This window comes from Perissodus microlepis, chromosome 2, assembly GCF_051167445.1.
Source record: "Perissodus microlepis isolate ML-2025 ecotype Zambia chromosome 2, ASM5116744v1, whole genome shotgun sequence".
NCBI classification, from domain to species: domain Eukaryota; kingdom Metazoa; phylum Chordata; class Actinopteri; order Cichliformes; family Cichlidae; genus Perissodus; species Perissodus microlepis.
In genome coordinates, this window is record NC_140462.1 from 6,108,807 (window position 1) to 6,123,840 (window position 15,034).

General features: G+C 45.1%; 1 protein-coding gene across 4 annotated transcripts in view; it reads left to right on the top strand.

Moving 5' to 3' along the window:
* The first annotated feature begins 388 nt into the window (after positions 1-388).
* LOC146392122 (transcription factor COE1) overlaps positions 389-15,034 on the top strand; it is a 56,003-nt gene continuing 41,357 nt past the window's right edge. For 2 of the 4 annotated variants that reach the window (XM_084941994.1, XM_084941986.1), the window contains exons 1-6: positions 391-1,471; positions 2,391-2,547; positions 3,827-3,890; positions 4,605-4,660; positions 6,017-6,090; positions 7,543-7,611. In XM_084941994.1, coding sequence (XP_084798120.1) covers positions 1,338-1,471; positions 2,391-2,547; positions 3,827-3,890; positions 4,605-4,660; positions 6,017-6,090; positions 7,543-7,611 — 554 coding nt within the window. In that variant the 5' untranslated portion in view covers positions 391-1,337. Of the gene's footprint in view, positions 1,472-2,390; positions 2,548-3,826; positions 3,891-4,604; positions 4,661-6,016; positions 6,091-7,542; positions 7,612-15,034 lie in introns of all 4 variants that reach the window. The other 2 variants (XM_084942004.1, XM_084942011.1) reach the window with 2 other exon arrangements.

The window sequence follows — 15,034 nt, forward strand, 5'->3', positions numbered from 1 at the left end:
TGGTGAGTGCTTCTCGGATTGTTTCACTCCACTAGTGCATGCTTTGTCACATAACGAGACAAAAACGAAAAAAATGTTTGTATATTAGAACATTTAATCAGAATCTGTTTGGGCTTTTTGCAGATGGATGCGGGGATAATTCGTGGCGTGCAGTTTCTCTCGCTCTTCTCTTTGCTCACAAACGGAAAACTATATGGATCAAACTAACTTCCTCCCTGGAGCTGGTGTTTGATTGCCATGAACATATTAACTGTCAGCTCTAAACACTAAACACAAAAAAGATTTAACACGCACACATCACGCACGCACAGAGAGAGAGAGAGCGCGCGCAAAGCTTCAGGCTAAGTGGCTGGGGCGGGACAGTGCGCGGAGCGAGGCGGGGACAGAAGGCAGGCGGGCGGGCAACGTGGTGGTCGGGTTGGTGGACAGATGATTGTCCGCGTTATTAACTACGTTTGAGGCGTGCAGACCACGCCTCCTTCACCTACTAGTCCTCCCCTTTGCGTGAAGACCACGCCTCCTTCACCTACTAGTCCTCTCTCCTGTTTGGCATCCCAGAGATGGTCCAAAGTGATTCCTCAGGGAAGGAAAAAGAGCGCAAATCACCCGAGCGGGAGATGAGGAGGAGTTGAGCCGCTGCTGCCCGGGACTGCCTCTTAATTGCGCGTAATCTTCCGTTTCATTCATCTGAGCTGAGAGAGAGATGAGGGGAAGACTTTGTAAATAAGGAAACGGAGCTAAGGAAAGCGAAACGCGTTTTCATCTCCTCGTTTTTCGTTTTCTCTTTGGACTGTTTGTTTGCAAGGGAAAAAAAGAAAAGAGCGAGAAAGAGGGGGAAACTGACATTTTTGCTCGCGTTTGTGTCAGCTACACCTTGATCCCGGGGACTGTCGCCAACTCAGTGCAGCCTCTCATCCTGCGCTTCCCCCCTCTTTCATCGTTTCTCACGCTGTTCATCTTCACACAGCTGCTTCTTCCCCACTCCGTTTTCCTTCTGGAGTCGCTGACACTAGGTGCAGCTAACCTCGGATGCTGACAGCTCCCGGCCTCCCTTTATTCTTTCTTTCTTTCTTTTTTTCCCTTCCACATGTCGCATCTTTTGTTTACTTTGAGAAACACGCCGAAACTAAACGCTGAGTGAAACAGACCACGCCACTTTGCTCGTTCTGACAGCGCGATCAAACAGACACGCAAGAGGAGGGGAGGCAGGAGGGGAAAAGAAGAAGAAGAAGAGAGAGAGAGTGAAAGGAGGGAGCCGAGGAGAGGAGGAGAGAGAGAGGGGGGAGAGGGAGAGAGTGAGTGAGTGAGCGATAGAGACAGTGTGAAGGTGCGTTTTGATGTTTGGCATCCACGAGAGCATCCAGAGGAGTGGGAGTAGTATGAAAGAAGAGCCCATGGTGGCCGGGATGAACGCGGTTCGGACATGGATGCAGGGCGCCGGGGTGCTGGACGCCAACACAGCCGCCCAGAGGTGAGCCAGAGGCGGCCTTGGCGGTGCGCTGACTGCGGGGCGTGGAGACCGGGGATATGGGGGGGAGAAAAGCCGCTCAGATCTGCGGTGTTAAAGACGGGAGAGCGGCTGCATCACTTGGGGCAGCACGAGTCCCAAGAGGACGCAGTTGTGGGATAATCACTGCTCCCCCCTCCAGGCATTTCAAGCCCATTTTTCCTCATTTTTCTCTTTCTTTCTTTTTTTTTAGCTCAAAGTCCGACTTACTAAAATATTGTATGTGCCTTGAAGTTTTGTATTTAACGGATTTCAGGAAGAAGGGCTGTAACAGTGACTAAAACTCCAGGGCGAGCGGTGTTTAAATCTTTCCTCAGCATAACTTTAGTTTGAAAAAGTGAGCGCTGAGTTTTGCTTAGACTTTTCAGCTCACTTTGCTGTTTACTCCTCCTTTATTATTCATATTACTATTAGTAGTAGTTGTGATTTTGTTGTGATAAAGCCGAGTAGCTTATGTGCATATAGAATTATATTTTTCAGGTCTACAATTTCGCAGTTTTCCCACAAAATAAAAGAAAGTGAATTTGATTTCATTAAAGCTTCAGTAGAAAGTAATGACGCTAACATGGACGACAGGCCTACCATCGAGAGAGCAACTGACGTGTCCAAATTATGACTTTAATATTAAATAGTACGTCGAAGCAATTTAACTTTACGCTTTAACATTTAGCCATATTTCTGTAATTATTGTTGATGAAACTGCAGCTTTTTTATTCAACTGCACAGAGACGAATTTTGCCACCGATGAGGCTGAATCTGAGGGCAGGTTTCTGGCGTGCTGTGATTCTATTTTCTTTATTTTATTCTATTATTTTTTTTATGTATATATTTTTTTGAATGCCCGTCGTTTTGGATGCTAGTTGGTCTGTGCTTGTGTCCGCAGCGGAGTGGGTCTCGCTCGGGCACACTTCGAGAAACAGCCGCCCTCCAACCTCCGCAAGTCCAACTTCTTCCACTTCGTCCTGGCTTTGTACGACAGACAGGGTCAGCCTGTGGAAATAGAGAGAACCACTTTCGTCGACTTTGTAGAGAAGGAAAAGGTGAGTTTGCAAATTAAATACACACACACACACACACACACACACACACACACACACACACACACATATATATATATATATATATATATATATATATATATATATATATATATATGTATATATATATATATATATATATATATATATATATATATATATATATATATATATATATATATATACACAAGCCTTATTATTTATTTTCATCGTCTCACCGCGTGTAATAAAATATTCAAAGGAAAGAGTACAATGTTTAAATTGCAGCGAAGCATCGACTGACGCCTGACAATATAGTCAAAGTGATAAATTACCAAACGCACACAGCAGGGATTATTACTCCCGAAGGCTTCCCTGATGTGATTTTTAGACGTGGGTTCCTAAAAAAATATAATACTTGCAGACTTCTGATTATATTTGTCATTACTCTGACTTCCTTTATAGCTGCAAAATAATGAATATTACACATGTTTACGACAACTTTTGCGCTCATCTGCCGAGAACCATATTGACTTTTATATTCTGTGACAGCTCAGCCCAGCATGCAGCCCATTCCTGCAGGTGCTCTCCTGACAAGCTTCTTCATTTTCACGTTTTTTAAAATTTCTTTAAAAAGGGAACTTTCAATATTAGTCTTTGAAGTCACATCGATATAGGAAAATGTTTTAGTTATTAATAAGTGCTGCATTTATTAGCATTTAACACCGACTTCTTTATAATTAATTATAGTCAAATGTTTTTGTGCTGCCCAATAAGAACACGTTACACATTGCGCGTTGTTGTGTTGGGGGAAGATAATAAATGTGTTGGAAGTTGTATCATTTTAAAAATAGGAAATAAAATAAAATGAAGCTGTGGGAGAACAGTAGAATAGTTTAGGTTACAAAGCTTAAAAACAAATTTAAAAAACAGTGTTTTTAAAAAAACAATTAATTATTAAGAAGTTGGGTTTCTTATTCTTTGTCAAATAGCCTCATTAAAAGTTACCGGTTAGGGTTAGGGTTTGGTTACCGATTCCTTTTTTTTTTTTTTTCTAACTCTTCTCTGCAAACTCGAAACGAAGAGGTGAGAGAGAAATGAAAACTTAATTTCACTGTAGATATGAAGTTATGATATTTCGCTGATGTAAAATATATATATATATATATATATATATATATATATATATATATATATATATATATATATATATATATCAAGTTGTAGACATGCAGTCGAAGTCCCAGGACGAGGTGGCTCGCTTGCCTGCTTGCTTTTACCGGGTCTGATTTAATTTTCATAGGAAATGACGGGGGAAAAGACCAACAATGGGATCCATTATAGACTTCAGCTCCTCTACAGTAACGGTGAGTTTGCTTTCCATAATTTTTATGGAGCAATAACAGAAGCAGCGTGTCAATGAAACGTCAAAAGCAAGTGAGAAAACTCTGGAAATAAATGTTTTAGGTGGTTACTTGGTTGAGCTTCGGTTTAGAGATTTTATAGTTTTCTTCTATGGATTTATTAGCTTTCAGCCAACATGAAAGATGATAACTTCAGATATTTTTAAATTATTACATTATTACTCATAAATGAAAAATCAAAAGCATGTTTTTTAATTATTATTTGTATTATTTATGTATTTATTTATTGCTGTTGCTGTTGCTTCTACCAGTAAACGCAGTGTATTCCTCGTCGGCTTGCTTTAGGAGTAAAAAACTCCAAGCTGCAAAATAAAACGTCTTCCTTTTAAACTTTTTTTTAAAAAGTCTTCCTTCCTTCGTTGAACAATTAAGTTGTATTGATTATATTTTAGTAGACTCCTGCTGTGCTTATTTCCACTATTAAGTTGATAATAAATATTTATGCAGATAAAATCAACACAGTAAAGACAGCAAATTGAATTTTCAAGTTCCAACCAAACTGACAGCGTGCAACAAATACTGAAAGTCATTATTAACAGTTTAGACTCATCGTTTCCATGAAGTGCCTCGCAGGGGAAATCAGAAATAATACATTTTGTACTCAGAGAGATTCCCCAGCCCGTAAACGCTTTGACTTTTTAACGTGTGTGTCTGCAGGGATCAGGACGGAGCAGGACTTGTATGTTCGTCTCATTGACTCTATGACTAAACAGGTAAGACGTGCTTCCTTAGACTAAAAAACAACAAAAAATGAACTCTACGATGGTTTGCTGGCTCTGTTGATCTGACTGTTGCCCCCCCACCCAGCCACCCAAACCCAGCCACCAACCCCCTCCTCTTGCTTCCCCCCCCCCCCCCCCCCCCCCAACCTGGCTTTGCTGCATGCCTGTGTCTGAGACCCTCAACTTCAGCACAGCACAGCCTGCTTGATAAACGACCTGTCTTACCTGTGGAATACATTTACAGAGGCCCAGAAAAGTAGAGGACATGTGTCCTCATATTCTACCTCTGCACAGCAGCTAGTAAGGGTGTGTGTGTGTGTTTTAACAGGCAATATATAAGTGTGTGTTCACATGAATGTGTGTGTGTGTGTGTGATTGTGAGTGTGTGAATCTCTCGGTCGTGGCGGTGTGTTAGTGTTTGAGAGAGACAGTGATGCATGCCAGCTCACTCTTTGAGGACCTTGACCCTCATTTCCTCAATGTGAAACAGAACAAACTATCCCAGAGTGCGTTATTGCCAATTCAATCGCACAACGAAATACAGAGCAGCTCATGTGGGCTGGCGCACTACTGAGGGATTTCACCGCTCGGATGAATTAGACAACGAAGAAAGTGAGCCTCTTCAGCGCTGTTTTGATATCAGGTCTTTTGTTTTGCCAATTCTTCCTCTGGTGCCATTAGGCTTGAAGAGAGTTTGTCTGAGATTGAAAAGAGTAGGAGGAGATGTTGTTTGTGCGAGAGCGTGTGTGTTTGCATGTTTATCGGCGCCCGCACGCGTGTGTGAGTGTGTGTGAAATTGTGTTTGTGGGTGTGTGTGTGTGTGTGTGTGTGTGTGTGTGTGTGTGTGTGTGTGTGTGAGATTGTGTTTGTGTGTGTGTGTATGCAGGGCGATCACAGCCCTGGAGAGCATGTTGAGTGGGGTTGGAGGGGTAACCAGACTAGATTTTTGGACGCTGTGCTGTATGGACCAGATGGTGCACTATACTCCAGTCTGGCAGTCCAACTGCTCACTGTACACCACGTATAAACATACGTGCATGCACAAACACATATGCACGAGCAGTAGTACACACACACACACACACCAACAATTTTGCTCTTACTGTCTCTGTCAGAACAGAGAGTTCCTGTTCAGGAGGACTGGATTCCCACGATACACAGATTTGCCAGATAGACAAACACTACTCCCAGATGAAAGACACACACACATGCACACACATCTTTCTGTTTTTTACTTGCCCCCTGCATCGTAGTTTGACTTTTTTTTTCTCTTAATACACCACTGAAAAAAATGTAAACTACAATCATTTTAACTTTCTGTCATCTTTCCCCCTCCCCTTTCTTTAGGCCATTGTTTATGAGGGCCAGGACAAAAATCCAGAGATGTGTCGGGTGCTGCTGACCCATGAGATCATGTGCAGGTAAAACGCAAAGAATTTTATACCACATTTCTCACTCGGGAGATGTCTTTGTTGGTGTAAAGAGGGGGCAAGGACATGAGGAGCGCTGCTAAATTGCAATAGAAATCTTATCATTTTCCTCAAAGTGGGTTGGGGAGACGGGCCCTGGCCTATTTCTGTTGTGCGTGTATGTGTCGGTGTGTATGTGCGCGTGTGCAACCCTCTCATGTTCAGCTAATTAGGACAAGGAAAAGCTCATTACTCAAACCCATCCTCCTCAGTTTGTGTAATACATGCAGTTTGCTGTGTCCTGACAGTGAGCTATGTGCAGAGGGAGACAGACTCAAATTACACATAAAATACAGACACACACACACACTCAGTCAAAAGTAGTAAGCTGGGAGGACTCTCACAGTCCCGTTGCATGCATTCACAATCAATAAAGGCATCACACAGCGTGCGATTGTCTCTTACAAAACCAGCCATCTAGAAGAACATGTAAGAGTTGCATGGAGAAAAATGGCTAGTGGCAAAGTGTAGACACTTCCTGGTTATCACACAAGGCAATTTAGACCACTTGTTTTCATATGCTGCAGGAAACGGTCGAGATCAGAAATCTGATCTGGCTCTCCAGTCCTCTTGTCCTGGGGGACTTGAGAAAGCAGGGGGAGGGTCAGTCTCTCTCCAGCATTCTCTCACTTGCTTCGATGTCTTTCTCCATCTCCTCCCACACACACACACACACATACAGTAGATGCACACATGTAGTCAGACACAGGTACACACAGACATGCAAAGGCTCAGGTGAGCAGACAAGAGAGGGAAAGGTAGACGCAATGATACTTTTTGGGGGGGAATACAGAAGGGGGGGTGTCGACGACACACAACACGCTGTTACATAGCGGTGCAGTCAAATGATTCAGAAAGGACTCGTCACATCAGTATGCAACCCCCTTCTACCCGGCATGCACTACTCTCCAGGTCCAGTGGGACCACTCTGTGACCCACTTCTGAGAGAGAGAAAGAACAAGCGAGAGAGAGAGGGAGAGAGGCGGGATAGAGGGAGGGGACGAGCACTGAGGAAAAATAGAGAACATAAGATGTCTGGTTTTGTGATGTCTGACAGAAATGGAGCTAACCTGAGCCCTGGAGGCTAATTCAAGTTTTTATCCAGTCCCATTCAAGCTCGCCGCTTTTCCCGTTCTCCTCGAAACTTTGCCTAAAAATCGCCTGGCTGATCTCGCCTACTGTAGTGCAAAAGCCCCTGTCTTACCTTGACAAGCTAAACAGAAATCCAACCCATGCTTCCTCTTGAACTCCACAAAAGTCTCACGCCCCCTTTACTCCCACATCCCTCTCCTATATGCTCATCTGCTTTCTTCTCCCCCTAATGCTGCACCTTATCTTGCTCTCGCTGCTGTTTGCATCCAGGTGACTAACCCCCCATCCTTTTTTTTGTCTCATCCCCTGCAGTCGATGCTGCGATAAGAAGAGTTGCGGCAACAGGAACGAGACCCCATCAGACCCTGTCATCATCGACAGGTAAGCAAACTTTGCCCTTTGACCCCCTTTGATGATGCGCTGTCACCGCAAACACAAGTGCAGCAGGTATAACTGTGGAGGGGTGTGTGAAACAAGCGCTGTGGGCCAAGTACAGGGGCAGTAAATAATGCCGGAACATACAAAGCATGACGAGAAGCCATTTAAATTTTTAGCGAAAGAAAGCAGTTGGAAGGGGTCTTTGACATGTGATTTGGCTGAGAAATTGCAACCTGCAGGCCTAATAAAGCAGCCACAGGTTGTTTTCTGGGTTTTTTTTTGAGCAGCCATAATTGTCTGTGTAAGCAGAAAGTGTGAAACGGCAGTAAATTATATTCCAGCTGTATGTTTGTGTTAGTGTGTTTGCGTGCGTGAAGTGGAGGAGCAATCATGGAGCAGTCGAGCTCTGCTTCAAGTGTGGTCAAACAGCGTTTGTGTGGTCGTGCTGATGACTTAGCTGATGAGCAGTTAGGGTTACAGCTACTACGCTCTGGTGTGTGTATTTCTGTGTATAAATCTCACTCGTGGATGGCTGTTGTTAGCTAGGTTGTTTTTTTTTACACACTCACAGCCTTTTGCCTTTCTTCTGCTGTCATAAACTACCTCTGACTGATGCAGCAGCTTGCAGGATTTATAGTCAGAGAGATTTACTGTCCGGCCTCTGCCGCGTGCGTGCGCGTGGCACACGGGAGGACGAGGGAAGGTATTTTGCTCGTACTCGAGCTGTTCTTGTTCGTGCAGATTTAAGGCGGTTCTGATCAGGACTTAAAGAGAGCTGAAGAGACTTTCCATGAATGAATTTTGAATGTATTTTCTGATATTCAACTATGTCCTAGCCACTGCGTCATTGGGTAAAATGAGGCAGATTGTAGTCTATCTGATGTCTGATTTGAATTTGTCACATTTGAGTGTATTTGTGTGAGTGTTAATGAGGCAGTGACCTGTGCTATCTGATGAACACAGCTGTCCCGTTCTCACTGCTGCTCTGTGGAAAGCTACTTTTTTACCTGTGCGAGTGTGTGTGTACATATATATATATAAATATATATATTTATGTGTGTTCAAGTTTGTGTGTGTGCATGCGCCACCCTTGTTCCGCTCCACTGAAGCAGAAGGCCTCACCTCAGCGCTCCCTGAGACAGCTGCACCCCACCACGTGGCCTCAGACAACACGCCTGCCCATCACTCTGTGCCATATTTCTGATTTTTGTTTTTCATGTGTGCATACTTGTTGAATTTCTCATCTGCGCGCTCCGTTGCTCCGTCTTCACGGACGCCATGTGAAAACTTTTTCTTTGGGTTTGCCGCGGTTTGAGCACAACCAGCCTTAAGTGAAGCGGCCTGATCCTCCCGCCAACAGCTTTTCCAACACTGAGCATGTGTTGTGGTCGCTCGCTGGCGGTATTCCCCCGACGCCCGATGGCTCAGGTGTGAGGGCAGCATTAACGAACAACAAATTAGAACAGGGGGAGGGAAAACAACAGCAATATCTCTGTTTTCCTCTCCAGCGAGCACTCTTTCTGGACAGCAAAATAGGTCAGGTGAGAGGAGAGCAGTTAGGAAAGGTTGGGGGGGGGGGTAGCTAGTTTTTAAAAAGGGGGGGCAAAGGGGAATAAGCAGAGGAGGGTTTATACGTTTGCTCATTTAGTACCAATATATTCTTGGCAATTGTAATAATCAGGGATTCATAAACAAACAAACAACTGTGAGGCTGAAACTGACTCAATTACCATGAGCTCCCCTCCTTCAAATTCATAAAGAAATACCATCAGCAGCCTCTCTCCACCCTTGAAGTTATTTAGTTCGTTAAATAAGGGCTCGTTAGCCCTCTGCTGTTTTGCAGAGATGATTAGATTTTACAGCCCTAATTAGCTGGGCTAGCTCTAACTCTTCTGGAAGAGTAATGGGTCTGATTGCCTAATTAGCTCTCTCTCGTTAAGATTGGAGAAACAGGCCACTGCAGCAAAACCACGGGAATGAGGAAAAATAAAGTCAGCTAATGAGAAACTTATTTGATTGTTAGGAGAACAAATCTGGTACAGTGTGGATTGGCAACGCTTTTGGGTACTGTACTCACTCACCGGGAGAGTCTCAGCCCTTTCTTTATCTCGCCCCCACCCACCCCCTCTGTTGAAAAGAGAATTTGTTTGGGCTTTAAAGCATCTACGAGGAGCAATATGCTTCAGATTTTTTGTTAAGAAGCGTATTTGTTTAGGCAGGAGTCGCTTTAACGCGACGCCAATCTGTACCGCTTTCTTGGCTGTTTTGATTTGAGGACTATCGTGGCTCGCGTTGTCATCTCTCTCTGCTGTCTGATGTGGATCAGCGCTGAGGAAGGAGAAGAAGAAGAAAGCAACTCGTGCCATATTTTATGTATTTAACCTCAGTAGCAGCGAGTTCTTGGAAATTCAGTCAGACCTTGGCATGACACATTGAGTCTGTGCTTGACACTGGGCAGGAGAAGCATCTGAAAGGTGTGATGCTCCTGTGCTTCTGCTCCCCAGGGAAACATGTGTGGTCCACTTTAGCCTCTTACAGAGGCAGGATAATATGAGGGGGAGCCCTTAACCCCTAAACCTCCACTTCCACTTCTCCCCATCACTCTCGGTTAGCATGGGGTTAATTGTATTCAGCCACAGTGTATGATCGCTCTATCACGTGCCCTGATGGGCCCCAAATCACAAACACATTTCCCTCTCACTCATGTAAAGCTTTTTTTTCTCTCCCTCTCTCTCTGAGTCTTATGTTTGTCTTCTCACTGAACTATTTTAGTATATGCACTTGGTATAATTGTGGACAAATGTGTCAGCCCTATTCGCAGTGGAGGGGGTATGGCAATCCCTCCAGCACCATGTGTCCTCTCCTGCCTCTTACCACCTGTGTCCTGTAGCCCTTTCCTGCTCATCCAGTTCCCATAGGCCTGCTGCAGGGTGTCCCCGAGGCTGGGAGAGCCTCTCTGGAGGGGTGGGATAGAAACACTCTGTGACCAGCGATAAGAATCCACTGGTTATCACGCGTAGCCCGCAATCCCTCTTCCGTTTGCAATGCCAGGAGGGGCACAAAGCGGTGTCAAGTTTACATGTACAGACAATGTTATTTCAGGTTTATTGCTGTTTTTTCTTTTCTTTTTTTGAGGGTGTGTTGGTGTGTGTTTGCCTTTGCACACACTCCTGCAGCCCGCTGTTGATGTGGCCCATTTCCTCGCATGCGTGTCTGTGCTTGTGTATCCGCATCAGTGTTGGTTATTTCCCCAGGAGCGAGTGTGTGTTTTGATAGAGGCCATTTCCTGACAAGTGTGTGTGTGTCTTGAGTGAAGAATGTCGGGCAGGAAGTGCTCCTCCCGGGGAGGGTGATGTCATGGCCGACAGCTTCCTGTTCTCTGAACCAGTGGAACAGGCTGATTCCTCAGCTTCACGGTGGGTAGTTAGCACTTGTGAACCAGGTTTTGGTTCACCTATCAGCTGTGTCGGGTCTACACCTTTGCTTAAAAAAACCCCACAAATAAACATTGGGTCAGCGTTTTTTTAAACACAGCCTTTTTCCAGTCTCATGTATGGCTAGTTTATCTCAGGTCCCTCTCTTGCAAGCAGGGAACCCCCTCATTGTTTTGGTTGTTATGTTTGGATGCACTTCCTGGGGTGAGAGGTCATGTGTTGCCTTGGCTGGGCTAACGTGCACTAGTGAATAATGTATGTCATTGACTTTATGTCAGCCCTGCCAGCCCCCCAAGCAGAGCCCACCCATGTTTAATTCATCCATCTCATTTGTGTGTGTGTGTGTGTGTGTGTGTGTGTGTGTGTGTGTGTGTGTGCGTGTGCCTGCAAATATGTGTGTGTGTGTGTGTGTCATTTAGAGGCCCAGTCTGCACCTGTCCAGCCATTAGCCCCCTTCTCATTTGCATTTGATGCTAATGTGGTTTACTGGCAGTGCCTTCCGTCCCCGTAGCTTAGTTTCATTTTCATATCCATGACTGTGTTAGTGAGAAGGTGAAGGCTCACACTTGCACCGCAGTGATCCTCTCACTGTACACGCTGACACCTGAAGGTCTTTATCATTTGCTTTTCTTTTCCACATCTTGGGTCAGTTGTATTTTATGCAAGATTGTGATTCCTTTTTTCTTTCCCTTTTTTTCTCACAGCTGTTTTTCTGTTGTCCATCTGACCACCTATCAGTAGTTTGACATTTCTCTAGGAGGGAAAGAGAAACTAGAAACACCCTGGGAGTGACACTTGCACATTCAAGTTGTCTTGCACTCCCCAGCAACTTTTTTTGTTTCCTTCATAACTTTTATGATCTCGCCTTGGCTTGATTTGTTGCCTTTCTTTTTTTTTTTTTTGGGGGGGGGGGGGTAATGTGCAGTTTCTTTTTTGTGCAGTCCTAAGCAGGATGCTATGGGAGGCTTTGAAAAGTACTGGCCCATAGCTGGATCTGGTTGTTTGCACGGGGCTCGGGGGCAAAGAGGCGAAGTTGCCGGCTCATCGATATGCAAGCAGAACTCCCCTCCCTCAGGTGCTAACGGCCTCGCAGAGCTGCCTGAGCTGCCTCCAGCCCAAGTGCACATGCAGGCATGCGCATGCCCAGTTGCAAGGCGTTCAGAAATATAGCATGCACGGATGTACACTGACCTGCAGCTTTTTGCATCTGTTTGCTTGTGTTCTACCCCCCCCCCTCCCGTGATGCCCCCCCTGCCAGCATTGGAGGAAAGCATGTCCCCAGGGTACGGACAGCTACGCTGATTGACAGCAGGGAGTTTGGAGGTCGAGGAGGCTCTAAAACAGCGCTGCCACTTTCTCTCTCATCCAAACCTACAATCTCCCCCCAAAAGCTGTCTCACTTTTATTTGCGATAAATTACCACGCAGTTCTCAGAGTTTATGCCTGGGAATTGTTCTGGGGGGGTGAGTTACTTCATATCAAATTAACCCTGGATAAGTTCGTTTTGTGGAAAGGAAACAATTAGGTACATGTTGAACATATTATTTTATTAATGCTTTTTGTGGGCGTGTGTGTGTTTGTGTTTTTGTTTGCTTAATTCTTTCCCCCAATAAACTAAAACTGAGCTGCAATCCCACTTTATAGGTATTTAAGCTGATTCTCTCCCCCCTGCTGAATGAAGGTAACAGCCAGTTTATTAGTCCATATAAAACGTCATTTACAAATGTCATAACAGTGAAAAGTTCATAGTTTCACAACACCAGGGTTTTGGGATTTTTTTGTTTGTTTTTTGGCCGGAGCCACATAGCACCGTTGTAAGCTCTATTTTCTCTCCAAACTGCTTTGTCATTACTGCTTGACATTCCCCGCTTGACCTGGCTGCTCTCCTTGGCTGTTCCCTCTGCCTTTGTGTCAGTGTTTGTTCTGTCCCAGAATGGAGGGGTTTGGCTGGCCAGAACTGACCCAAATGAGTAGCGTCCTACTTCTCTGAGAGCTATTTAAGACATTTTTTGGTGTTGGAAATTGCAGGTTAGAGAGATAGGGATAGAACGGGAGTGAAATAGAAGGAAGATATATTTGCACATGCAAAGGACCTCGTGTGCGAGTGTGTGTGTGGTGTACTGCAAGTGAGGAAAGAGTAACGTTTTCCAGGATTTAGTCCATGATTCGCCCTAGAAGATGCGCTCAATTTGCTTTTCAAATGAGGCGTGAAGAGCATGTGTGTGCGCGTGCCCCTCCAAGTGTGATGCTATACATTTGGACGTGCAAAGCTGTGTGTGTTAGTGTGTGAGAGGCTTTGTTTTCCCCATGCTCTGATGTGCGCAACCCACTAAGTGCTCTCTCACTGCCAATGTGATACACAGCTGCCCGTGTTGCTGCTCTTAATTGAATAGACACACCAGCTCCTCTCAGTGAAGGATACTCGGGCATCCTTTCGTAGCAGGCTGAGCCAGTGTGTCATCAAGCAGTGTAGCTTCAAGCTGCCCCGATCGCAGCCCTCACTGATGATTCATTGTTTACTGATTGTTTATGCTAAGTGAGGACACAGACAGTATGTCTCATGCCAGCTCCATACACCTCCCCAACCCTCCTGATGTTTCACTTCCTATCAGCCAGTAGTCCCTCCTCTGGTGTTTTACCTCAGCGCCGTTGCCCAGGATGTAAGTCCAGGTGTCCAGGATGAGCGCTTGTGACACGCTGTGCCCGAGCAAGATGTATATTCTGTTGATTGTTTTCCATCAATCTGTCCAGGAAGAATGGATCGCTGGCCAGGCGCTGCGAGCGGTGCTCTCAGTTTCACATGTCACAATGGAAGGAAAACCTGCACGCCATGTGGGAGATTGGGGGGTGGGGGGTGGGGGGGAGATGTGTTCTGTGATATCGGCCTTGGGATCCTGCGACAAAGTTACAATATTAAAAGTCATCTTCTGATTATTCTGCGCAAGATTTGCTTTTAGGTCCAGCGTTTTCAAAACCATAAAAAGAAGAAGAAGAAAAAGCAACCAAAGGCTATTTAGTTACTATGTCATCCTCTCCCAGTTAAACCTCTTCATATCTGCTCTTATATATGAGTTGTGTGACACTGAGCTTGACTAATTTGAGCTGCGATGTTAAGAGACAAAAGGAAATCTTCAAAGTAGCATCTCTGCCATAATTAAATGTAAAGCGGTGGACGTCAGTGTGCAGACAATTATGGTCAACAGCTCAGTTCGATCAAAGGGATGATATATTCTTACATTCCTAATATATTCTTTTCTTTTTAACTTTGCATTAATCAACAACAAATGAGACCTAAGCACATGTCACTGTTCCACCTCAAAAAGCAGAGCTGGATTTAAAGGCCTTTGTTTGTGTTTATGTAACTCATGTGGGGAGACAAAGTAAGGCGTAGGCAATCGACTGAGGCACTTTGTTGTTTTACACCGCCTTCACCCCCCCTCTCTTCTGTGCGCGCCTCTATCGTTGTTTGCTTGTTTACTGAGTGGCTTGACCTCACTCGGAGGAATGTTCACTTGTTTCCTTTGCTTCTGCGTCTCCTTCTGCGATCTGTGTCGCTCCCTCTGCTCTTCTCCATCCATGTGTCTCCCCTATCTTCCATCTCTCTCCCTGTCTGTCTGCCCCTCTGCCTATGTGTCTTTTTCTCTTTGGTCCTCCCACTCAGAACTCCAGATTTAACTCCGGAGGCTTTTCGGTTAATCACACTTGGAATCTTCCTCGCTTTTTGAACGCATCTTCCTCGGCAAACGCGTTCCTCCTCGATCTGCTCCTCGGCTGCAGGAGAGACTGCGCGCTAATTATCCCCCCAGTTATTGGCTTCCCCAAACACAGGAGCTGTGATTTACATGAGGTGACATTCAGTTCAAACACACAGACCTTTGCAACCTTTTTCTCTGGAAAACAATTAACAGTGCCGCTTTCTCTTCTGCCTCTCTCTCTCTGCCGTACCTTCTCTTTTTTCCTCTCGCGCGACACCGCTCCCTCCCTGCCTCCCT